This window comes from Schistocerca piceifrons, chromosome 2 (genome assembly GCF_021461385.2).
Source record: "Schistocerca piceifrons isolate TAMUIC-IGC-003096 chromosome 2, iqSchPice1.1, whole genome shotgun sequence".
Lineage (NCBI taxonomy): Eukaryota > Metazoa > Arthropoda > Insecta > Orthoptera > Acrididae > Schistocerca > Schistocerca piceifrons.
Window position 1 is genome coordinate 205,036,906 of NC_060139.1, and position 27,175 is coordinate 205,064,080.

The following is a 27,175-nucleotide window of genomic DNA, read 5'->3' on the forward strand; positions in this document are numbered from 1 at the left end:
GCAACTTCGGGGATTAGCTACAGCTGCAGGTAGCGTGGGACTGGCAGAAAGTGGCGCGAACCTGCCGTGTGAGTTTCCCTCCCCTCCCCCCTCCACCCCCATTACCACTTCCGTCCTCACTGTCAATCCTAAAGCAATTTTGGACAGATTACAGACGAGAGAGCGCTCAGTGTGTGTGTATGTGTATGTGTGTGTGTGTAACTGTATGTGTGTATGTGTGTGTGTGAAAGAAAGAGAGAGAGATCGGGCAGCCATTGTGTACGTGTGTAATGATGATTATCGAATAGCGCTACATTCCTACTCGTATAGTGGGTTGGGTTGTTTTGGGGAAGAGACCAAACAGCGAGGTCATCGGTCTCATCGGATGAGGGAAGGACGGGGAGGGAATTCGGCCGTGCCCTTTCAGAGGAACCTTCCCGGCATTTGCCTGGAGCGATTTAGGGAAATCACGGAAAACGTAAATCAGGATGGCCGGACGCGGGATTGAACCGTCGCCCTCCCGAATGCGAGTCCAGTGTGCTATCCACTGCGCCACCTCGCTCGGTCCTACTCGTATAAGCTAAATACTTTTGTTTGTAGATTTTGATCGCAGCATTATTGCAGATTTATTATGCTCCTTGTCGCTTTATTCTCGGCTGTTACACAATGAGAGAAAAGATGCCGTTTATAAAACCAACAGTGATACGATATTTATGTTTTTCTCAGTGTGCGATAAGACATGATGTGCTTTCTTCTTTAGCTTGATATTGTTTTTGGCGGAGACCTCGCAGAGACCTTGTGGAGCCTCAGAGCACACTTTGAGGATTGGTGTTCTAGATGATATGGCCGCTGTCGCTGTGTCAGTCGTAACCCCTGCTGAAGAATGGCCAGCCGCGAATCAGGACCACTTTTCCATTTAGTCCAATCAAGCGGCAAACGAAGCGCCTGCTGGTGTCACCACCTCACAAGGGACTGGGAGCAGAGTGCGCAGGCGATGTTCTAAGCCCGTGTTGCCATTCTGCGTCGATCGATTTGTGGAAATCCTGAACCCTGGTCAGACTGACTCTACACCGCTCCTCGCAAATACGAGGGTCGTTGCAAAACAGCTTTTTTGTCTCGAAAATGGTAACAAATTAAAAAAATTCTGAAATTTGTAACTGGAAGGTTAGTTCATATGTAAACATTACATAAAGATTTACAGGGTGAGTCACTAACTGTTATCACCAAGAATAACTCCGAAAGTATGATAGGAGCTGAAAGGTTTATGGGACAAAAGGTGTATGGGACAACGGGGGCCATAATATGACGCTGGTTTTTTGTTGCTAGGTAGGGCCGTGTCAGAGATATGAAGGTCAATTTTGTTATTTTAAATGGGATGCTATAGTTTGGTACTTATTTTGTGATAGCGGCTATCGAGACGAATCCAATGATGAGTAACAGTAAGGTCTTTGAAGGTCAACGAAGGTCAAAAATGTTTCAAGAACGTCCATTTACAGAAGGTGTTCGAAATGGTGACCATTGGTATCAATGCAGTGCTGCAATCTTCTTATCATGGATTGAGTGGTATTCCTTATCACTTCGGCACTTATCGAAGCACATGCTCTGGCAATTCTCTCTCGTATATAGTGCAAATAGTAAATATTCGCCGAATACAGCGTATCCATCTAACGTGCCGTTGACATGTAAAGACCATTCGACGGTTTCACAATAAAATACTAATAGGACCACTAAGACTAGTATCATCGAATCAAGTGAATGTGAATGATGTATTCCTTCGAAGAACAAATCGATGTGCTTCTCATTTACGGAGAATACCAACGAAATTCAATGAGAGGTAGAGACTTATACGCTGAAAGATATCCTCAACGTACTCACCCTACATGGGGTAGTTTAAATATGTGTATGGTAAATTGAGATCAACTGGATCTTTAACGCACCGGAAACATATCCGGCAAAGGAAAGTTACTGACGGGGAAACGGAAACTTGTACTCTTGCCACTGTGGTTCGAGGTCCTTGTGTTTGTTCGCGTCAAATCGCAAGGGAATCTGACATGAGCCAGAGTAGTGTTGTTCGTGTTCTGCATCGCGATAAATATCATCCATACCGTATCAGTCTCCACCAAGAATTAACTGGTACGGATTTTATGCGTCGCACTGAATTCTGCCGATGGGCTCAACTTGGGATTTAGAAGGATGACATTTATTAATTTGATTTTATTTACTGACGAGGCTACATTAACGAACAATGGAAATGTTAATTTGTATAACATGCATTACTGAGCAACTGCAAATCCATGTTGGCTGCGGCAAGTTGCACACCAAAAACCGTGGTCCGTGAATGTATGGTGTGGGACTCTGGAGGACAGAATGATAGGTCCCTATTCCATCGAAGAAAATCTTTTTGGTAGGAAGTGGACCACATTCCTACAAGAAACATTAGATCTGTTATTGGAAGAAATGCCTTTAGGAACAAAGAAAAGAATGTGATATCAACACGATGGGTGTCCGGCGCATTTATCGCTGATGGCTAGAAATGAATTGCAGAGACAATTCCCAAATCATTGGACTGGACGCGCAGGAGATTTTTCGCGGCCGGCCGGCTCTTTCACCAGACTTGTCGCCTCTGGATTTTTTCTTGTGGGGATTCATAAAAGTCATTGTTCCAACTACACCTGAATATGCGAGAGAGAATTGTCAGAGTATGTGCTTCGATAAGTGCCGACGTGATAAGAAGATTGCAGCACTGCATCGATACCAATGGTCATCACTTCGAACACCTGTAAATGGACGTTCATGTCACCTTTGTTTCGTTGACCTTCGAACACCTTACTGTTACACATCATTTGAGTCGTCTCGATAGCCGCTATCATAAAATAAGTACCAAACTATAGCAACCAATTAAAAAAGAAAAAGTTGACCTTCATATCTCTGAAGCGACCCCATCTAACAACAAAAAACCGACGTCATATTATGGCCCACGTTGTCCCATGAAACTTTTGTCCCAGAAACTTTTCAGCTCCTATCATACTTTAAGAGTTATTCTTGGTGGCAATAGTTAGTGATTCACCCTGTATGACGAAAAAAAGTTTGTCGTTAAAACGTAATTTACTGTCTATTACAACAGTACACAATAGTGCATTACAAACCACGCTCATCCATGGCATCAGGAGTGTGACGTAGCAATGGACTGGTGGTGCTGGGGTTTACAGGCATACGTAATGACATTCCAATGAACAAAGATTCATGCTTTTATTACACACAAATATTTAAACAAAAATTCTTTCAAGAGATGAACCCCGAGTTACCCTTACAAGAGAATCGATAAAACAATTTAATTATGCAATGTTTTTAATACAACTTTTAAGATCAAAGAATAATGAAAATTTCAGTTTAAAGTTTTATTCCCCTTTTACCTTTAAGGAACAACTAATATTAAGACAGCAACTAATGATCCAGAATGACACAAGCGTACTTGGAATCAACCAGAACAACTTTCAAATTATGTCCTGGGTTCATCTTCCTTCATTTAGAATAAACTATTTTAAAAAATCCCAAAGATAATCCTTACATAAAAAACAAATCCCATCAATTAACATGACAGACAGAAATCGCACGGATCTCACTAGCAGTTAACAAGAAAAGATTTCAATTTACGCATTGAATTCACAGTCGCCGGCCGGAATGCCCGTTCGGTTCTAGGCCCTGCAGTCTGTGGCCGAGCGACCGCTACGGTCGCAGGTTCGAATCCTGCCTCGGGCATGGATGTGTGTGATGTCCTTAGTTAGGTTTAATTAGTTGTAAGTTCTAGGCGACTGATGACCTCAGAAGTTAAGTCTCATAGTGCTCAGAGCCATTTGAACCATATTTGAATTCACAGTCCTGCGTTTCGAAATAAATAATACACACATCAAAAACAGTTTTGCATTACCTCGGTTTCAAGAGTTCCGGAACCTGTACAGAAAATTGGAATATAGATCAATATAAACATCATTTCCGCCCTTTTTATTGGTCATGAAAACCACACATTGCGTGTTGTACCACCATACAGCGAGACCTTCAGAGGTGGTGGTCCAGATTGCTGTACACACTGGTACCTCTCATACCCAGTAGCACGTCCTCTTGAACTGATGCATGCCTGTATTCGTCGTGGCATACTATCCCCAAATTCATCAAGGTACTTTTGGTACACAGATTGTCCCACTCCTCAACGGCGATTCGGCGTAGATCTCTCAGAGTGGTTGGTGAGTCACGTCGTCAATGAACAGACCGTTTCAATCTCTCCCAGGCCTGATCGGTATGGTTCATGTCTGAAGAACATGCTGGCCACTCCAGACGAGCGATGTCGTTACTCTGAAGGGAGTCATTCACAAGATGTGCACGATGGGGGCGCGAACTGTCGTCCACGACGACGAATGCCTCACCAAAATGTTGCCGATATGGTTCCACTATCAATCGGAGGATGGCATTCACGTATTTCTCAGCCGTTTACGGCGCCTTCCATGATCACCACGTCGGCCCCACATAATGCTAACCCAAAACAGCAGGGAACTGCCACCTTGCTGCACTCGCTGGACAGTGTGTTGGTTCAAATGGCTCTGAGCACTATGGGACTCAACTGCTGAGGTCATTAGTCCCCTAGAACTTAGAACTAGTTAAACCTAACTAAGGACATCACAAACATCCATGCCCGAGGCAGGATTCGAACCTGCGACCGTAGCGGTCTTGTGGTTCCAGACTGGACAGTGTGTCTAAGGCATTCAGCGTGACCGGGTTGCCTCCAAACAGGTCTCCGACTATTATCTGGTTGACGGCATATGCGACACTCATCGGTGAAGAGAACGTGATGCCAATCCTGAGCGGTCCATTCTGCATGCTATTGGGCCCATCTGTACCGCGCTGCATGGTGTCGTGGTTGCAAAGATGGACCTCACCATGGACGTCGGGAGTGAATTTGCGCGTCATGCAGCCTATTGAGCACAGTTTGAGTCGTAACACCAGGTCTTGTGGCTTCACGGAAAGCATTATTCAACACGGTGGCGCTGCTGTCAGGGTTGCTCCGAGCCATAATCTGTAGGCAGCGGTCATCCTCTGCAGTAGTAGCCCTTGGGCGGCCTGAGCGAGGCATGTCATCGACAGTTCCTGTCTCTCTGTATCTCCTCCATGTCCGAACAATATCGCTTTGGTTCACTCCGAGACTCCTGGACACTTCCCGTATTGAGAGCCCTTCGTGGCACAAAGTAACAATGCGGATGCGAACCGCGGTATTGACCGTCCAGGCATGGTTGGACTACAGACAATTGGAAATTTGTGGTAAATTCTATGGGACCAAACCGCTGAGGCCGTCGGTCCCTAGGCTTACACACTACTTAATCTAACTTAAACTAATTTAAGCTATGGACAACACGCACACCCATCCTCGAGGGAGGACTCGAACTACAGACAACACGAGCCGTGTACCTCCTTTCTGGTGGAATGACTGGAACTGATCGGCTGTCGGACACACGCCGTCTAATAGACTTGGTTGTTTACATCTCTGGGTGGGTTTAGTGACATCTCTGAACAGTGAAAGGGCTTGTGTCTGTGATACAATATCCAAAGTCAACGTCTACCTTGAAGGGTTCTGGGGACCGGGGCGATGCAAAACTTTTTTTGATGTGTGTATTGAAATGACCACAATTAATCGTCACACAACAGGCAGCACCATTCACACGTTAATATTACCCATGTACAGCCCTCCTTCCAAAATGTAAACGACACCTTTCTCAGTAATAATCAAATGAATAACACGATACAGTGTGCTCAACTAAATAGCACATAATGTAATAACTATGATTAATTCCAAGGCAGCACGCCCATCCAAAACCACGTGGACTCAATACAATAACAACGATGCGCACCGAGAACGTACTTCACTACAACCAAGATTCAGTTATCTGGGCAGTGAATACGTCCTTAGAAGCTGAGCGGCCACTCGAATCAACATAGGCTAAACACTTGCAAACGGCCATCCCGACGAATATCACATTTTTTTAAGTGGCTGTTTAACGTCGCTCAGAGTCCACAGTTCGGCGAATAGCGGTATGCAGCAGTTTTAGAGGGCCCCTTCATAAAGGACTCCGTGCCCTCTATTCAACAACGGCTTGGAACCTCCGGTTGACCGACCATGTGCCCCGACCAGTGCAACGGAACACCAGGGCAGAGACTGCAGCCACTCTTCATCAGCCGCCTCTGTTGCAGTGAGAAGTTCACGTCGTCCACCTCCGGAAGGTTCTGCCCGCACTCTGCCCAGCAGCACGGGGGCGACCCATCCCGGAACGCCCTCTCCGTCGTTGTGGCCGCCGAAAGCGCCTCTCGGCGGGGATTCTAGGTGGCGGCCGCTGGCGTGGGAATCGAACCGTCGCAAGAAGTCTTCCCAGGAATCCACAGTAATGTGACGTGACGCTAGATGGCAGTACTTTCCAGGAGAACGATGCGTGAAGAGAGACGATAGTGTGAGTTTAGCAGCCATGCAAGATGGATGGTACCCGTCTTCAGCAGCGCTCTTAAGTAAAGACTACAATTTTCCGTTGAAGGAATGCGCGACAATGCCACGAGGAGCTTGGTGAAGCTGTAGGAAATGTTGCTCTACCGTACCGAACGGTTGCTCGCTGGACAGATGCATTTAGGTGTGGGAGAGTAACAGCGTACATTTTTTGAAAACATTATCAGCGATCTTTAGAATTAAAATTTAAAGATTAAAAACAGTCTTAACCGCAACTTTTTATTTTTATTGGAGTGACCGGTTTCGATTCTATTTAAGAAACATCTTCAGACTCCAGAACGGTGATTGGACTCCGTGGTGCAACTTTCGCCATTGAGTTCACCCACTGTTCTGGAATCTGAAGATGGTTCTTAAATAGAATCGAAACCGGTCACTCCAATAAAAATAAAAAGTTGCGGTGCCCGCATGTCGTGGTCGTGCGGTAGCGTTCTCGCTTCCCACGCCCGGGTTCACGGGTTCGATTCCCGGCGGGGTCAGGGATTTTCTCTGCCTCGTGATGGCTGGGTGTTGTGTGCTGTCCTTAGGTTAGTTAGGTTTAAGTAGTTCTAAGTTCTAGGGGACTGATGACCATAGATGTTAAGTCCCATAGTGCTCAGAGCCCTTTGAACCATTTTTGAAAAAGTTGCGGTCAAGACTGTTTTTAATCTTTAAGAGCTACAGCGACCGAGATGCGCCGAATTTAGGGCTGTAGATGAAATACCGTTATATCGATTTTTTCACCGACGTATTGATATTGAAATGACAGTGTCGAATGCCGATATTTTTATGTTATATTTTTTCGAAATTTTCGGTAAATATTTGAAACTGTAATAGAACATAATTCCAATTTCACTGTTTGAAGGAATCTTACTACCTTGTGAGCTTTCATCATGTCCAGTCTTTCTCTTCGACTGTGTGAAGCAAGTATAGATGGCACAAAGAAGAAGTCCAATTGCACAGGATCAGGAGGGCAGGAGGGGGGGGGGGGGAGGGAGGGGGGGATGTGAATTGAAGAATTGAATAATACGATGTGGAAGAAATAGGAGACTAGTTGCATTTAAAAATAATTTTTAACGCAAGTAGTGTGCTATTTCTTCACATCGGTATTCACCGAAAATAGTTGCTGAAACTGTTGCACAAAAATCTAAACGACAAGATTGGTCTTTTCGGTGGGCGGAGAACTGTGAGGGAAATGCTTGCGTAGTCAGCGCTCGGCGCTACCAACAGAAACTGCGGCGTTTAACTTCACCCCGCAATTTCGACACTACGCCTGCTAGTTCACTGGCGTTTGCAGAAAAGAAAAGAAAACAGAGGGGCCGGCATGAAGTGTTTCAGACAAATCCGGTATGTGACGAAATCGAATGACGGACCCATCGGGCACCTTTTTTTCGTGCAACTCACACGCAGTTATTGTTAGCAAAGTGATTAGCGCAAAGTATGAACGTGAATCGTTTTCAAAAATGGTTCAAATGGCTCTGAGCACTATTGGACTTAACTTCTGAGGTCATCAGCCCCCTAGAACTTAGAACTACTTAAACCTAACTAACCGAAGGACATCACACACATCAACGTCCGAGGCAGGATTCGAACCTGCGACCGTAGCGGTCGCGCGGTTCCAGACTGTAGCGCCTAGAACCGGAATCGTTTTCCTTTCAGTTCTTGCTCTAAGCAGGCTCATAGCTTGTAGAACTACGGAACATCTAATACTAAATCAATATTTAAATATACTGCTCTAAAACTCGTAGTAGGTTTACAAATTGCAGCCAGTATTTTGGTTGGCCGAAACGTCGATATTTCTTCCCGTGATATATCGATATATCGTCAATTTACTTCGATACATCGACGGCCGATAAAGATACTGCCTTAAATATCGATATATCGGTTTCCTAATATTTGTAAAAATATGAAGTGCTAGCACCAATCCGGGCGGCCCGTCGTGGGTGTACGGTCTGTGCTAGCACCCATGTCATCTAATGTTTGGAGAACGACGGAAGATGGACGTGGCACAAGTTATTGCACCATACCAGTATTGAGACGACAACAATCTACAGGATTTTACGCGACGAGCGACACACGCGTAAAGTTGTTGCAAAGTAGATACTTCGTGCACTAAAGAAAGTGGAAAAGTGGGCAAGTTCATCCCTATAGACGCACAAGTCGCCGAAGTGGCGTCAAATCAAAAGGCTTGCACCAGGCGAACGGTCTACCCTACGGGTGGTCCTAGCCACACGACATTCCATTACTTAGTTTATCGTGTGCATCTAGTGCCTGCGTTACGAGGATAAGGGAGACAATATGCTTGCGAGAATCATAGCCATAGATGCATTCTGAATTCTGGACCAGGGTCTATGAGCCACGACTGAAACGCCAGTTCGCGGAATGGCGTCATCCAGGTTCACCACGCAGGCAAAAATTTCGCCGCAGTTCAAATGGCTCTGAGCACTATGGGACTCAACCACCGAGGTCATCAGTCCCCTAGAACTTAGAACTACTTAAACCTATTTAACCTAAGGACATCACACACATCCATGCCCGATGTAGGATTCGAACCTGCGACCGTATCGGTCGCTCGGTTCCAAACTGTAGCGCCTAGAACCGCGCGGCCACTCTGGCCGGTCGTCGCAGTTCCTCTCCTGTCAAGTTAATGGTAATCACATGATATTAGAGGAGTGATTCTGTGATATTTCGTCCCACGTGGACAAACTGATAATGTTCTGTACTGCTGTCCCATTCGGAGTATTCGGAAGAACCGTCCTGAACGTCTACACGATACATAATTTTTTTCAGAACAACTAGAGAGTCCATACTGCAGCGCGTGTGTGAAATCTGTTCGTGCGATGGGGATAGGAAGTACTGGAGCATCCACCATATCCACCAGACGATTATGACCTTGTACCAAAACTGCAACAGCGACTGCACGGAACACGCTTTCGAATACGTGAAGTCATTGCCACAGCAGTGACGCGTGAGATCCGACGATTCTCTCTTGTGAGGTCACGGGTATTCGGCGTCTACCACAGCGCTTGCTGTATGGTGGATTCGCTGGGAGACTATTTCGAGGGCTCTATGATGTCACAGGCCAGTGTTCCTGCCCTGTACTATTCTGAACTGTTGCAACTGACAGCTAAACTTATTTGAAACGACAAAATTTGTCATATTCTTTTTTCTCGTGTTATATATCTATGGCGGTGTATGTGTGTGTGTGTGTGTGTGTGTGTGTGTGTGTGTGTTAATCTATCTCAAAAAAAAAAAAAAAAAAACGCATGGCTCGAAGCACTATGGTATGGGACTTAACATCTGAGGTCATCAGTCCCCTAGACTTAGAACTACTTAAACCTAACTAACCTAAGGACATCACACACATCCATGCCCGAGGCAGGATTCGAACCTGCGACCGTAGTAGCAGCACGGTTCCGGACTGAAGCGCCTAGTAGCTCTCGGCCACAGCGACCGGCGAAGTCTATCTCACTACGATTAACGTTTACATATGAACTGATCTTCCATTTGAAAATTTCAGAACTTTATAATTCGTTATCATTTTCGAGACAAAAAATAGCTACCATAACTTTTGCAATGACCCTTGCAGTTTGCTCCATTACGTTGAGAGATGCTGGTGGAGAGTAACGAAGATGTTGTGTTACAAAGTACCACTAGAAATCTCCATCTTGGCAAACCACTGTGAAGTACGTGGCAAAGGGTACTTCCCATTGTGTTGGGCACCTTCCCGTTCCATTCACGGTATGGAGTATGGTAAGAATGATTGCTTAAATGCCTCTGTGAGCGCTGTAACTACCCTGCGTGAGAGATAGATAGAAGGTGTTAGTATATTTCTAGAGTCCTCACTTAATGCTGGTTCTTGACTTTTTGGGAAATAAGCTTCGCAGGACAGTTGGTGTCTATCTTCAAGCGCATGCGAGATCAGGTCTTTCAGCATCTCCTTCATGCTTATTTATGGGTCTGCTGTGACTAGGACGACTGAGTGAATGAATGAGATGAGGTACTGGTGTAAGTGAAGCTGTAAGGAAGGGTCGTGAGTCGTTCTGTAGACCACTTCCTCGCAAAAGCCAAACGTCCCGTTTCGAGTCCCTGCCCGGCACATACATTTAATATACGAGGATGTTTCAGATCTGTGATCTATCGCGATCCCTTCATTCGATACGTTCAATATCACCTGTCCTAAGTGCTGGGGCTCCACACATTTTAACAACATTCTACGAGGGTTGTCCAGAATGTGAGTACCGATCGGTCGCGAAATGGAAACCACAGTCAAAACCAGAAAAGTTTTATTTGCGACAGTTCGGTACACTTTCCCCCTACTTCTCTACATAGTCGCCGCTCCAGGTTCAAGTGTTGTCGTAGTGTTTTATCAACTTTCCAATATTCCCGTCATAGAAAGCAGCCGCCTGTGCTTTCGGCCAGGTATCTGCACTGGTCTGCAGCTCGATGTCTGTGGAAAAATTTTGTCTTCATAGCGAGCGCTTCTTGTGAGTAGAGATGAGACTCAGGGAGAGCCAATTATGGACTGTATTGTGGGTGATCAAACACTTCTCATTGGAAACGCTGCAGGAGCGTCTTATTGCCCCTGCAATGTGCAGCCGAGAACTGGTATGAAGAAGGAACTGCTCGACAGTTGTGTTATGTGGGTCGAATGTCACAGGCGAAATCTCTAACCAGGGCCTCATACTTGGCGGGAGACGCTATTCCCTACGCCTCTTTACGTTTTTAATGTTCACTCAAAACTGAAAAGAGCGACACGATACCATCAATGAGCGTACTAGGGACACTGCCCAACACAACTGTACATAGCTTTACCGGATTTTCCCAGTGGTTTCCATTTCGCGACCGATCGGAACTTACTTTCTGGACAACCCTCGTATGATGGAACACGGTAGTGTTTTGGGAAGAGTTTTCGGACTGACTGCATTTTCCCAGTCTCCTACCAATGAACCTAAGTCAGCCACCGGCTTTCATTGTGACAGAGGAGAGGTATAAATTTGATGAGATGGTAAAGAATCAATGTCGGGGAAGCTAAATTTGATGAGATGGTGAAGGATCCATGTCGGGGAAGCTAAACGGATGCAAAAGGAAAGGACGCTGTGTACGTCGTTCATTGATTTGGAGGGCATGGTGCAACGTTGTTGAAGTGGATATCCGAAGAAAATTGTCATAAAGGAGGATAGGTCCAATCAAGGTTTTGTATGTGAATAGGATAATAGACTTGTGGAACTTCCATTTTCGGCCGGTTAGTAGGTTTAGTAGCTCGTATTCCCCTACAGTTTTTGCCCTCTACAGTTCCCTCTAGTGCCACGGTGGTAATTCCCTGATGTCTTAACAGATGTCCTACCATCCTGTCCCTTCTTCTTGTCAATGTTTTGCATACATTCCTTTCCTCGCCGATTCTGCGAGGAGCCTCCTCATTGCTTATCAGTCTACATAATTTTCAACATTCTTCTGTAACATCACAGCTCAAGCGCTTCGATTTTCTTCTGCCCCGGTTTTCCCACAATCCGTGATTCGCTACCACACAATACTGTTCTCCAAATCTACATTCCCAGAAATTTCTTGCAAAAATTAAGGTATATGTTTGACACCAGTAAACTTGGCTTGCACAGGAGTGCTCTCTTTGCTTGTGCTAGTCTGCTTGTTATGTCCTCCTTGTGTCTTCCGTCATGGGTTATTTTGCTTCAAAGGTATCAGAATTCCTTCATGATCACAGTTTTGGTGCTATGTGTCTCCTCATTCTCATTCCTGCTACTTATCAGTACTTTGATCTTTTGAAGGTTTTCTTACTCCAGTTATGTACTAATTAGACTGTTTCAATAGATTCTGCAATTTTTCTTCACTTTCACTGAGTATAGCAATGCCATTAGCAAATTTTATCACTGAATAAATTTAATCCCACTCCTGAGACTTTCTTTTGTTTCCGTCATTGCTTCTTCGATGAACAGCTTGGACAGTGGGAGTGAAAGACTGCATCCCTGTCTTACACCCTTCTTAATCCGAGCACTTCATTCTTGGCCCTCCAGTCATATTGTGCCCTCTTTGTTCTTGTGCGTATTGTATTTTTCCAGTCATTCCCTACTTCTTACTCCTGTTTTCTCAGAATTTCGAACGTTTTTCAGCATTTCAGCTGGGTCGACAAATTCTTCGTTGTAGACTATAGTGGGATTTCTATTGGACGACTGTTGATAAATGAAGTTTCAATGTTCGTTGCCACTCAAGTCTGAGTGCACGACATTTTAATATATTGGTTAGCAGAACTGGGAGGTTAAATGGATAGCTAAGCCATAGGGATGGAAGCTGCTTGTAGTTCATTCCGTAATCAAAATGGCTCTGAGCACTATTCGACTTAACAGCTATGGTCATCAGTCCCCTAGAACTTAGAACTTAAACCTAACTAACCTAAGGACATCACACAACACCCAGTCATCACGAGGCAGAGAAAACCCCTGACCCCGCCGGGAATCGAACCCGGGAACCCGGGCGCGGGAATCCGTAATCATTGCCTGAGTTTTGGGAGGGTCTTACGTCAGAAAGTAAACCGGTTAAGGTGGAATTCGAGATATTGTTTGAATTCCAGAGTGTAGGGCAGAAGCCTAGAAATGCAATGTTTCTGCACACTAATGGAGGTGAACAGAACGTGGTGGTTTAGGCGTATCATAAGTGTAAAAGATATAGAGGAGGAGACACACCCTTGTGACACACTTTCTTGGTAGCGTAATCTTTGTATGTGGTCGTCAAAACAGGAACAACCCAGGGAATTTCTGTTAGAAACTCGATCATAGTTGAAATTAAAGATCCGGCCTCGGCAGATGTTCGCAGGCTTCTCAGCTTTTCATTAGAAATTATAAAAACTCCGCTTCCAGCGTAGCTAAGTTACGTACTCTTTCCAGGCCAGACTAAAGCCGAGTAACACCTAGGACGGCCTTGGGCACCGGATGTAGAAGCCATGAATAAGGGATACTAGTATGTTTATTGCTACTGACGTCACCGCCAGAATGGCGACAAACGTGGCTACCGACAAGTGGCTCCGTTGCCTCAAGGCGCACGCTAAATGCCGTGACGCTATCTCATCTGACTTCATGGCCTTCTTTGTCACCTGGTGTTAGCTTAACTCGCTTAACTCCGAAATATTACTCCCCACAAAACCAGCATCTTTTTTTGCGTAGATTTTCATGTTGTTAAATTAGTTGTGCTATGCGATGCGTCCTCAGAGAACAAAAACTGTCCAGCAATCAAGTCATTTCCATATTCAACACCTCTCTGGATGCACAGGATGTCCATAAAATCGTGTTATCACACCAGAATATACGGGGTGTTCAAAAAGTCTCTCCGCAGTGCCGTATGATCGTTCGCCTGCCTGAGTTACTTCCCTTCAAGTGCACTCTCCGAACATTTCACTGTTTCGTTTATCTCAGCCAGCGTCAGTAGTATCGTTGGCGTGTGTCGTTACGTGTTGACGTGAACGTTTAAGTTTAAGTTTAGTTCCTTTGTTCGTTTGTTTCGTTTTTGCCACTGTTGAAATGTTAACCATTGAAGAACGTGTGTTTTTAGTCGAACAAGTGTTCGAAGCGGGCGGTAAATACACAGTTTCAGTTCGTCAGACATTTAATTCAGTTTGTCCGGAGACAACATTCCCACATCCCGATACTGTGCGAGATTTGACTAACAAATTTCGAAGTACGGGTTCAGTGACAGATGCACCGAGAAGTAGTCCTCCTAACGTTTTGTCTGAGGATAAACTAATCCATATTTCCGATAAAATGTCCATGAGTCCGAACAAGTCAGTAAGAAAACTCGCCCAGGAAATCGTTAGCGTCGGAACGGCCCACACAGCTGTAACGAAAAAATTAGTTTTCTCATACAAATTGACAGTCGTGCAAGAAATGAAAAATACTGATCATGGTAAGAGACTGCATTATTGTCAATGGTTCAAAAATTTCGTTCAAGAAAATGGAAGGGATATTCTTAATGAAACGTTTTCCACTGATGAGACGTGGTTTCATTTATCCGGGTACATGAACTCGCAAAATTCTCCTATGTGGAGTACTGCAAATCCATTGTGTATTCATGAGGAACCAATTCATTCTGTGAAAATAGGAGTTTGGATTGCAATTTCTAGACGTCGGATTGTGGCTCCCATATTTTTCAACGAATCAATAAACGCACAACGATACGGCAGTGATATTCTGTACCCATTCATGGGATAACTTGTGTTAAGTGAAATACTGAACGGTTATTTTCAACAAGATGGTGCAACCGCGCATACAGCTCGCGTTTCAATGTCACTGCTTCCTGATGTTTTTGGTGATCAAATAATTTCACAGGGACTTTTGCCTCCATGATTGCCTGACCTAACACCACCTGACTTTTTCTTCTGGGGTGCAGCTAAAGCAACTGTCTATAAAAACCGTCCAAAATCCATCGATGAATTGAAAACTGCAATATCCACTTTCACTGCTTCTGCTGCAGAAGAAATGTTACAGCTTGTGTTTGGAAACATGATCAGACGAATTGAATTGTGTATTCAACAACAGGGGGGACACTTTCAACATTTTTAATGTGAAAATTTGTAAGTAAGTATTAATATTCAATAAACTAATAACTTGTATTTCATCGAGTTTCATGTCGGTATATTAACTGCGGCATGCGTCACGCGCGGCTAACAATCATACTGCACTGCGGAGAGACTTTATGAACACCCCGTACTAACCTGGAGACTTTTAGAGATAGAATATCGTGGTCTGTTGTAAAACTTTTAGCGGCCCTCAGAGTTTTCTTTTTTCCGGCATGCCAGAATTTCAATGTGTGCCTCACTCGTAACTCGTATACATCAAGGCGATATTCGAGTTCTGCCCATGTACGTGTCAACAATTCTGGTTGCTTAATCTGATTCGTACGAATAGGGTAGCAATGTCAGCGACTAGTGTTGTATACACGCGATCCTTGATGTAGCCCCACTAAAAGTAGTCTACTGGCGTACCATTGGGAGAACGCGAGGGCCATGCCATAGGTCCAGCACGATCCATCCACCTCTCAGGAAATGCGCCGTTCAGCGCGTCCTGGGCCTCCAAACTCCAATATGGTGGTGCACCATTATGCTGGACTATGATGGACGGCTGTTGCTCTTCGTTTTGTTCGAGCGCGTCCAAGTTTACATTTCCCATTATGTTTTCCCATCTGAAGAACAATGGGCATATCGCCCAATTAAGCACTAGGACAAACTAAACATTAAGCTTCGTGCTCTCGCGGATACGTTTATGTGTTATAAGGGTTTTGGGAGTCCAAAATTTTAGTATTGTGGCGATTCACATGTCCAGATGTTGAACGAAGCTTCAGCTGAAAAAGTTTGACAGAATGGAACACGCAAAAGCATACCGCAAGGGACGATCGCTTGGCTGCAGTTCTTGTGCATTTTGTACGCAGAAAGATGTAACAGTTTATGTAACAGTTTATGAACAGTTGATTTTGCTTCCGGCAGTTGACTTCTGGACGCTGCATCGAAACATACCGCGCTCTACGAACACGTGAGTGAATCGCAAGGTAAGTCCACTTCGAGGAAGGTCTTTGACTCTGGCTGTCTCTACAAAGCCTTTCAGCCACCTCGGTATACTTTTTTGCTCGTGGTGCTGAAGTGAAGTGGCCAGCCCCGTCTCCTGATTTGATCCCTCTTGATTTTTTTCTGTCGGGATCAATCAAACATAAAGTGTATGCTGAAATACCAACTACGCCAGACGATATGAAGCAACGTATCATCGAAGCGTGCGCTGATATCTCACGTGACACCATCGCAGCCGTTCACAGATAATTCGAACGGCGACTACAAATGTACATTGCAGCAGAGGGGAAGCATTTTGAGCACATGCTTCAGTTAAGTTTCGTATCATGTACAGCATGTATTTTGCTTCTTTGTTTGTATTTGGTCTGTATTGTGAACAATAGTAAATATTTTCAAATAAAAAATACGTACGAAATAATTGTGACCAATAAATTTACATTTGTATTTCTGTTACTTAAAATGCATTAACATCTTGTAGTATTTTAATACCATATGTTGTCTACTGTTTTGGTATCACAGGTGTCAAATAATATTGCTCGACATCATCAGTTAACTTTTGCGGAAAATATCGCAATATATATTACTACTGTCGGGTAAATAGGAGTGTTTGTGTAAGGACGGACTCGCGACGTCTACCACGTACTCTACATAACAGGAAAGGTCGCATTGGACAACTCCGCTTCGAGGGACGAACACGATACGAGAACATATCTGTGTCTCAAAAATCATTCGCCTAAATATTATGATATACCCATATTTGATCATGTTACGCTAAAATTTAACATAGGGTTCCATTAAAAAAAAACAAAAGATGCCCTCCTATCTCTGTAAAAAGAAATAGCAGAAACATGAAATGTGATGTATTCAAGAAGGCTCTGTCCCTGCAATTCACTGTCCAAACGGCATCTTCGTATCTATGCGGTTGGGAGGATACAAGGGGTGCTATGACTTAGCTGCCTCACCCTGTATAACAATTCGAGTTAAGCGCTTTGAAAAACACGAAGTCGTATAAACTATGTAAATGTGTAATACATCATTTGGTCACTCAGTAAAAGAGACTGAAATTAAAATGTTGTCGTGTGCTATTCACAAAGGGATTCTGGAAAAGAGGGGGTACGGAAGTAGGAGGGTGGTGAAGAAAGGGAGCATCTGCCATGTAAGCAGGAGATCCCGGGTTCGAGTCCCGGTCGGGGCACACATTTTCAACTCTCCCCGTTGATGTATATCAAAGCCTGTCGACAGCTTAGGGTCTTGATTTAATTACCATTTGAGTTACTCTAGGTATCTTTAAGTAATCACTGTGTGCTCGGAAACGAAAAGCGCGATGTCACAGGTATACTACAGACACTTCGCAACCCATGTGCGCAAAGCAACATCAGGTTTTCACTGTAGTTTCAATTCCGCAAAAAAAAAAAAAAAAAAAAAAAAAAAAAAAAAAAAAAAAAAAAAAAAAATAGCTCTCGTATATATACGGTCCAATCACGTTAATGCGGCCACCGCCTATGTTCGACGTCAACATTCAATACTCACTCACAGTTGGCAAGTGCCAGCACTAGCACTAGAGAGTGTATAAAGTGTGTCAGGTGAGGCACGGGAGACTGTTCAGGTGTCGTCGTAATGCGGCAACGGAGCGAATTACCTGACGACCAAACGCGCAATATCATTGGCTTTCAGGCCAAGGATGGAAGCATTTCCGAAATGGCTGGGTTTGTAAACTGTTCGCTTGGCCCCAAGGTTAAAGTATATCGTGCATGGCAAAATGGCGCTATCCAAAACCATCGCCGAGGCAACTGTGGTCCACCATGGGCCATAGATAACAGGGATGAACAACGGCTGCGGAGATGCATATGGGCGGAAAGACGTGCAACTGTTGAGCAGCTGACCGCCCAGATGGACCAAGGGTCTACCTACAGTGTCTCCTCAACGACCTTTCGGCGAACATTGCTACATATGGGCTTTTGCAGCAAGCGCCTGGTCATGCAACCATACTCATTGCTGTTTATCTATGACGAAGGCTGGAATTTGCACACCAATACCGCAGCTGGACATCCACTGACTAGCGACAGGTGGGCTTTTCAGACGAATCACGTTTTATGCTCCATCGGTATGAAACTTCTGATAGCAAATACCCTGCAACAGCTGTTGGTAGAGTTCAGATTGGAGGGCATTTCCAGGGTCGTCTCCCCATTATGGAAGCCACAATGGATCTACAGTGTGGTCCATTGGTAGTGACCCGGCAAATTATCTCACGAAATAAGCATCAAACGAAAAAACTACAAAGAACGAAACTCGTCTAGCTTGAAGTGGGAAACCAGATGGCGCTATGGTTGGCCTGCTAGATGGCGCTGACATAGGTCAAACGGATATCAACTGCGTTTTTTAAAATAGGAACCTCCATTTTCTATTTCATATTCGTGTAGTACGTAAAGAAATATGAATGTTTTAGTTGGACCACTTTTTTCGCTTTGTAATAGATGGCGCTGTAATAGTCACAAACGTATAAGTACGTGGTATCACAGGTCCCGGCGGAGATTTGAGTCCTCTCTCGGGCATGGGTGGTTATGTTTGTCATTAGGATAATTTAGGTTAAGTAGTGTGTAAGCTTAGGGACTGATGACCTAAGCAGTTAAGTACCATAAGATTTCACACACATTTTTGAACGTGGCATCACTTAACATTCCGCCAGTGCGGACGCTATTTGCTTCGTGATACATTACCCGTCTTAAAATGCACTGTTTACCAATTGCGTAAAAGGTCGATATCATGTTGATGTATAGCTATTGTGATCAAAATGCCCAACGGGCATGTGCTATGTATGCTGCTCGGTATCCTGGACGACATCATCCAAGTGTCCGGACCGTTCGCCAGATAGTTACGTTATTTAAGGAAAGTGTTCAGCTCCATGTGAAACGTCAGCCACGACCTGCAACAAATGATGATGCCCAAGAATGTGCCTCAGCTGCTGTTGTGGCTAATCCGCACATCAGTAGCAGACAAACTGCGTGATAATCGGGAATCTCAAAAACGTAGGTGTTGAGAATGCTACATCAACATCGATTGTACACGTACCATATTTCTATGCACCAGGAATTGCATGGTGACGACTTTGAACGTCGTGTACAGTTCTGCCACTGGGCACAAGAGAAATTACTGGACGATGACAGATTTTTTAGACCAGGAACATTCAGTGACGAAGCGTCACTCACCAACAGCCGTAACGTAAACCGTCATAATATGCACTATTGGGCAACGGAAAATCCACGATGGCTGCGACAAGTGAAACATTAGTGACCTTGGCGGGTTAATGTATGGTGCGGCATTATGGGAGGAATGATAATTGGCCCCCATTTTATCGATGGCAATCTAAATGGTGCAATGTATGCTGATTTCCTACGTAATGTACTACCGATGTTACTACAAGATGTTTCAATGCATGACATAATGGCGATGTACTTCCAACATGATAGATGTCCGGCTCATAGCTCGCGTGCGGTTGAAGCGGTATTGGATAGCATATTTCATGACAGGTGGATTGTTCGTCGAAGCACCATACCATGGCACGCACGTTCACCGGAGCTGACGTCCCCGGATTTATTTCTGTGGGGAAAGTTGAAGGATATTTGCTATCGTGATCCACCGACAGCGCCTGACAACATGTGTCAGCGCATTGTCAATGCATGTGCGAACATTACGGAAAGCGAACTACTCGCTGTTGAGAGGAATGTCGTCACACGTATTGCCAAATGCATTGAGGGTGAGGGACATCATTTTGAGCATTTATTGCATTAATGTGGTATTTACAGGTAACCGCGCTGTAACAACATGCGTTCTCAGAAATGATAAATTCACAAAGGTACATGTATCACATTGCAACTACCGAAATAAAACGTTCAAATGTACCTACGTTCTGTATTTTAATTTAAATAACCTACCTATTACCAACTGTTCGTCTAAAATTGTGAGCCATATGTTTGTGATTATTACAGCGCCATCTATCACAAAGCGAAAAAAGTGGTCCAACTAAAACATTCGTGAATGAGAATTTCACTCTGCAGCGGAGTGTGCGCTGATATGAAACTTCCTGGCAGATTAAAACTGTGTGCCCGACCGAGACTCGAACTCGGAACCTTTGCCTTTCGCGGGCAAGTGCTCTACCAACTGAGCTACCGAAGCACGACTCACGCCCGGTACTCACAGCTTTACTTCTGCCAGTACCTCGTCTCCTACCTTCCAAACTTTACAGAAGCTCTCCTGCGAACCTTGCAAGGTTCGCAGGAGAGCTTCTGTAAAGTCCCCCCAGATTTAAACCAATGGAGAATCTGCAGGACCACTTCGATCGGGCTGCTCACGCCATGTATCCTGAAACCTCGCGCAGGTGGTCACGGCACTGGAGGCGTCGTGTCTGCACATCCTGTCAGTATCTTCATGAACCTCAATGACTCTCTTCCTGCATGTCGCACAGGTGTCCACGCTGCAGAAGGTGGTTATTCAGCCTTTTGACAGGTGGACACATCAATGTGACTAGTCAGGATAGTTGCTGCATGCACGTAAGCCACCTCGTAACAGCAACGATTTCTGTGGTAGAGGGTTCTCTTCCTGCCACATTTAAATGTTTGGGGCCAAGTGCACTTGGTGAAAATAATAGTATCGATTCTCGAGGACTGTGTTAGACATCCCGAGAGAAAGTGACTGAAGTTGAAACTTACTGACAGATGAAAAACTATGTAACAAACTCGATCTCAAATTCGCACCTTACTTTCTACGCAGAACTCATAATTGCACTTACAGTTTTACCTCTACCTATGCCTCTTCTCTTGCCATCGAAGCTTTACACAGGCACTCCTGCATAACTTGCTGGACAAGAACTGCCGGCCGGAGTGGCCGAGCGGTTAAAGGCGCTACAGTCTGGAACCGCACGACCACTACGGTCGCAGGTTCGAATCCTGCCTCAGGCATGGATGTGCGTTATGTCCTTAGGTTAGTTAGGTTTAAGTAGTTCTAAGTTCTAGGGGACTTATGACCACAGCAGTTGAGTCCCATAGTGCTCAGAGCCATTTGGACAAGAACTCCTGAAAAACAGGATATTGTGGAGAGATAGCTTAACCACCACCTGGGGCATTGCTTCCTGAATGATTCTTTCACTCTGCAGCGGAGTGTGTTCACTGGTTTCAAATTTCCTTGCACGTTACAACTGTGTGCCAGTCTGCGACTCGAACACGGAATTTTAGACTGGTGCGGGAAATACTCTCACCGATTGAGATACACAGATACGGAACACCCTGCCGGCACCTCTATCCTAATTCCAAATTCCGCAGAAACTCTCCCAGCCGGCCGGAGTGGCCGATCGGTTCTAGGCGCTACAGTCTGGAACCGCGTGACCGCTACGGTCGCAGGTCCGAATGCTGCCTCGGGCATCGATGTGTGTGATGTCCTTAGGTTAGTTAGGTTTAAGTAGTTCTAAGTTTTAGGGGACTGATGACCTCAGAAGTTAAGTCCCATAGTGTTCAGAGCCGTTTGAACCGTTTTGAAACTCTCCTATCTATGTTGCGGGACTAGCACTCGCGGAAGATATCGATGAAAAATAGTTTTGCCACAACCTCGGAGTTGTTTTCAAAATTAATCTTTCAGTCTACAGCGGAGTGTGGGAAGTAAGAGAATTTGACTGTCTCCTGATGCCCACACTCGAAATTAAGTTGTGTTTTGTTTTCTTTGGTTGGCTCAAACTGCATTCACGAGATACTAAAGTCACCAGCAATGTAATAAATATCCCCAAAGCTGCTTCATTGGTTCACAGGCGTCGCGTCGGACCATGTTGTGGAAGCTGGTCAGTATATCAACAAGTCGTCATCCTCAGATGCTTACTGACGTGTTGCTGCACTAGCTCACAATATATACACTGACTCGTTAGAAAAGCGCATGCGCCAGGGGGTGGGGCTATAACATCATTGTAGACGAATCGCAGAGCGCGGCGACTTCCCGTGCCTCCTGCCTGAGAAACGGGCCACAGTCTTCGCGTGCGCGACGTGGGAAAAGCGTAGCCGCAAATAGCGGCCCGGCGCGCGCTCGGGCCGTGTTGGCGCCCAGTTTAATTGTGCGGGCTCGCGATTCCCCGTCTGTGTAGACTCGAATTCGTTCGCTTGCGGCCGACGGTGCCTTGTACCGCCAGTGCTCATTCCATGCCTTGCTGAGTGGAAATCTCGTGTCTCTATTAATCAGGTCGTTACTTATATGTATTTCGATTGCTTCTTTAATGATGGAGCCCCAATACGAGAAAGCGGACGAAAGTATCTTTGTCTCTTCGTAGCTCCTGCGGTGTCCCGTGTCAAGACAGTGTTCAGCCACAGCAGACTTTTCTGGTAGACCCCCTTTTCTGGCGAATCAGCGCATATATTGTCGAGCCACTGCAGAGAAATGTTAGTAAGCACCTGAAGAAGGCGAGCAGGTGTCTCGTTCGAATATTGTGCAGCTTCAACAACACTTGTAGGACTTCTCATTGGGGTAGTGGCCGATATTAAACATGAATAAAATATATTAATGTGACAGTGACGGCTAACTACCACCGACTACTGAATCAAAAGCGATTTTGTAAATAACTTGTAGTTATTGTAAATTATTTCACGATAGAAATTAGATCATATTGAACAAATCATGAATTAAAACACAAATTAAACAAATTGTACACTGTTCTTAGATATACTACACTGGTAAGATTGGCTCTCAGCTCTTAATGTTAAGTTGATGCGAAGGTAGATTTAATTGTGCCCCTGGATAAGCAAATGGTAAATGCGATCTGACTGCGTTCCTATAATCTCTTTTGTGTCTGAAATAATACGCACTTCGGACACCACCACCACGAAACAAACGAAACAACATGCAAAAAGACAAATAACCAATAACGAATCGTAAGCAAAACTGCACGGATGCTCAGTGGATGGCAAGAACACGATCCAACAACTATTTCTGAACTTTACTGCCGCTGCTGCAAGTTTTACAATACCGTCTACTAGCGTGCTGGCTCCGTCGATACTGCTGTGCCGACGACTGCAGCTGCGAAGTCGCTGATTTAGGATAAGTCTCTCAAATATCTTGAGCAGAATAAACTATTCAGAAACTGCTAATACCACAAGCCCTATATCGCCTCTAAATGGTATACAACGCTTTCAAGACTGGCTCAACAACCTTTAAGGTGCAGCCCAGTGTGTCTTTTACTAACAAGCCTATAAGGCGGAATCAACTGCAATTATACTAGTAGTCAATGCAATGCCTATCGTGGACGCGGATGTCCTACTGTAGCTGCAGACTTCAGCACAGTATTCAGAATCTAAGTCCCTATCTCAGAGCTACCGAACTTTGTGACTGTCCGCTTTCACGGCACAAGACGCTCTCTCCCCTGCCTCACTCTGCCTGATGCTCTTGCGACCATCTTGCCACCAAACTACAATCAGCCAATCCCGACGCTGCAAAGGCCTCGAACATCTCCATCGCGGAGTGATACGATTTCTCCAGCTATCCAAAAATTTCTATGTTCAAACAGCGGGCGTTGACCCTCAGCGTTTCCCGCACTTTCTTATGAACTGCCCAATCAGAGCTCAGCCCATTTGCCGCTAAAACAGCGCGCGACCGAGCGGCGTCAGCGCGTACGTTGGACGCTCTCTGTCTGCTCGACATTCCCCTCTCTCTCTCACCTGACACCCGGCGGTTTTCTTTTTGATGCTTGCCGGTCAGTGGCCGCATCCCCTGGGACCCCCGACCCCTGCACGATGCTCTTCCGGCGCTCGCCGGCCTTCGCCTCGCCGGCTGCCCGTCCACTCCTCGCCACCACTGGCAAATTTACTTTGCTTACACCTACAGCATGCGACTAAATATTATCATTACCAAAGCCCGTATTATTTCAGACATGTGTTTAATCATCACGTATCTCTCTTTCTAATCCACCTAATAAGACTAATTAACTATTATATGGGTTTATTTACTTCAAACATGCAGAATAATCTGCGAAATGAACGTCACAAATGAAACCCACCTTTCACACTATCCGACGTGACGCCCGTGAACCAATGAAGCAGTTATGACGTCGCTAAAGTCTCAAACAGCACATCGAAATTTGGACAAACATCTCTTAACCTGTCTTTTAAAAAAATTAAGCTTAAGAATATCCTAATGGAAATCCATATCAATACTTTCGAGGGAATTGACACCATGAATCCTGCAGGGCTGTTCATAAATCCGTAAGACTACGAGGCGGTGGAGATCTCTTCTGAGCAGCACGTTGCAAGACATCCCAGATGCTCAATAATGTTCATGTCATTGGAGTTTCGTGTCCAGCAGAAATGTTTAAACTCAGAAGAGTGTTCCTGGAGCCACACTGTAGCAATTCTGGACATGTGGGGTGTCGAATTGTCCTGCTGGAATTGCCCAAGTCCGTCGCAGCGCACAATAGACATGGAAGGATGTAGGTGATCAAACAGGAAACTTACGTACGTGTCACGTTTCAGGGGTGCCATATTACTCCAACTGCACATGCCCCACACCGTTACTGAACCTCCAACAGCTTGAACAGTCCCCTGCTGACATGCAGCGTCCATGCATTCATGAAGTAGTCTCCATACCCGTACACGTCCATCCTCTCGATACAATTTGAAACGAGACTCGTCCGACCAGGCAACATGTTTCCAGTCATCAACAGTCGGGCCCGGACTAGGCGTAAATATTTGTGTCGCGCAGTCAGCGGGAGTACACGAGTGGGCCTTCGGCTCCGGAAGCCCATATCGATGATGTTTCATTGAATGGTTCACACGCTGACAGTTGTTGATGGCCCAGTATTGAAATCTGCAGCAATTTACGGGAGGGGTGCACTTCTGTCACGTTGAACTATGATTCTCTTCAGTCGTCGTTGGTCCCGTACTTGCAGGACGTTTTTTTTTCTGGCAGCAGGATGTCGGAGATTTGATGTTTTACCGGATTCCTGATATTCACGGTAAACTCGTGAAATATTCGTACCGGAAAATCTCCACTTCATCGCTACCTCGGAGATGCTATGTCCCACCACTCGTGCGCCTACTATAAAACCACGTTCAGACTAACTTAAATGTTGACATCTGCCATTGAGCAGCTGCAACAAATCTAACAATTGCGCTATACTCTTGTTCTCTTTTACAGGCGTTGCCGACCGCAGCGCCACATTCTGCCTTACATGTCTCTGTATTTGAATATGCATGCCTATACCAGTTTCTTTGGCGCTTCAGTGTATAATGCATTTCCTAAAATTAAAATCAGATGAAATATTGTGATGTATGCTTGAATTCTATTTTCATTTCATTTATCATTCTCTCAGATACTGTAGTTTGAAGCACGCTAGCTCATACACGGTGGTGTGTGTTCAATGGACGCAAGGTAATCATTGCTTAAAAAAAAGCCGAAACTATTGGAAACATTAAAGTTCAGCAGTATTCCTTGCATGGGTTGACAAAAACTATGTTATACAGCATTTTCACATTAGTGCTGCTAATTTTTCATGACTCAGTTAAGTTCGTAAGTTCACGCTCACTGCAAGTTGCGATCCGTGCAAGGATATTTTCTAAACGGCTTGTACAAGCGGCGGATGGAGCGCCGGAAGCGCCGCTACCCGCCAAGCCCGTTCACCACGTCCCACGTCTCGTGCCACCGAAAACCTACTCATAGTTATGGGCGTTCGCAGAAATTTTTCCAAAAGGGCCAAAAATCCTAAACTTTCATTTTTTAAAGTATGTTCGGCGAGTTTGAAAACATGTCGTATCGCGCGTGAACTGAATCTGACATGAAGTGTAGAAAGCTTATTTTACGTCAAACGATTGTTATTATCCAGTTATCGTTTTTAAAATTGATTGTTTTAATAGCTAAACGTAAAGCACTTTCACTTGTTCATGCAAAGTACATATTTTCATGCTATTAATATAAATACGGATGAAAATTTCTTGATTCAAAGATTTAAAATTTCATCGTCATATTACTAAATCCATCGTACCCAACGAGTTATAAAATGAAGCTGGAAAAAATTTACAAGAAAAAAAGGTTGCTTATAGCCAATAATGTGCATGAAACGAAAACTACAAATCTGAGATAGAAGGTAGACCTAATGATTTTTCATCGAACAGGCTATAAACTTTGAGAAAAGCTTATTATTAGGCTGGTACGCAAGTTTGTAGTAATTTTTTTTTCTTTTTGCATCTTGGTATTCCGGTTGCTATGGGTTTATTTATCAATTGTCATTTTTTTTATTTGTAGATGACCGTTGCTATGTGAGTTTACATATTTTCATTTTGTCATTTGGAGATAGTGAGGGCAGCTGTGGATGCTAGAAAACGGAGTGTCCACTGGAGAAGTGGGGACATTTCCGACCTCTTCCGTTTGAGTTCAATGGAGGGGGTGACAACAGTGGAAGCAGCCAGGAGCATCTGCGCCGTGTTCGGGAATAATGACACTGAACAGAGCACAGCAAGAAAATGGTTTGGTCGTTTTAAGGAGGATCGTTTTGAGATTAGTGACTCTCCACATTCAGGAAGATTTTCGGGGTTTGATGAAGATCGTTTAAACGCATTAATGCAAAATGCTCCACATCAGAGCATTCAAGAACTAACAAATGTAATGAACTGGGATCATTCCACCATCGTGCGACTTTTGCGTGCAGTGGGGAAGCTTCAAAAATCGGGTGCACGTCTACCGCATGCTCTAAGCTAAAATCAAAAAAATCTGCAGATGGCATATGTGCATTTGTGATTGCTCATCATTTGGCTCGTGAACAACATCGAACATTCCTATACTGTATCATTACTAGTGACGAGAAATGGTGTCTTTGTGCTAACATACGGAAAAGAACGGAACGGTTGAGCCGAAGCAAAGCAGCGTCTCCCTGTAGAAAGACCTGCGCTTATGCACAAAGGATGATTTTATGCATCTGATGGAACATCGACGGTGTGGTGTACTACGAATTGCTTCTCCGAGGTGTAACCATCACTACTGACGTTTATTGTCAACAACTAAGATTCCTTGAAGACGCAGTCCAAGAACAACGACCAGGAAAGCCGCGTGAGGTGATGCTGCTCCATAATAATGGCTGCCCGCTTTCTACTAGAGTAACA

At 44.7% G+C, this 27,175-nt stretch overlaps 1 protein-coding gene across 1 annotated transcript in view; it reads right to left on the reverse strand.

Moving 5' to 3' along the window:
- LOC124775260 overlaps positions 1-23,481 on the reverse strand; it is a 55,393-nt gene extending 31,912 nt beyond the window's left edge. The window contains exons 1-2 of the mRNA XM_047250098.1: positions 23,458-23,481; positions 23,056-23,143 (exon numbers count right to left, since the gene is read on the reverse strand). Coding sequence (XP_047106054.1) covers positions 23,056-23,143; positions 23,458-23,481 — 112 coding nt within the window. The remainder of the gene's footprint in view (positions 1-23,055; positions 23,144-23,457) is intronic.
- Positions 23,482-27,175: the final 3,694 nt, after the last annotated feature.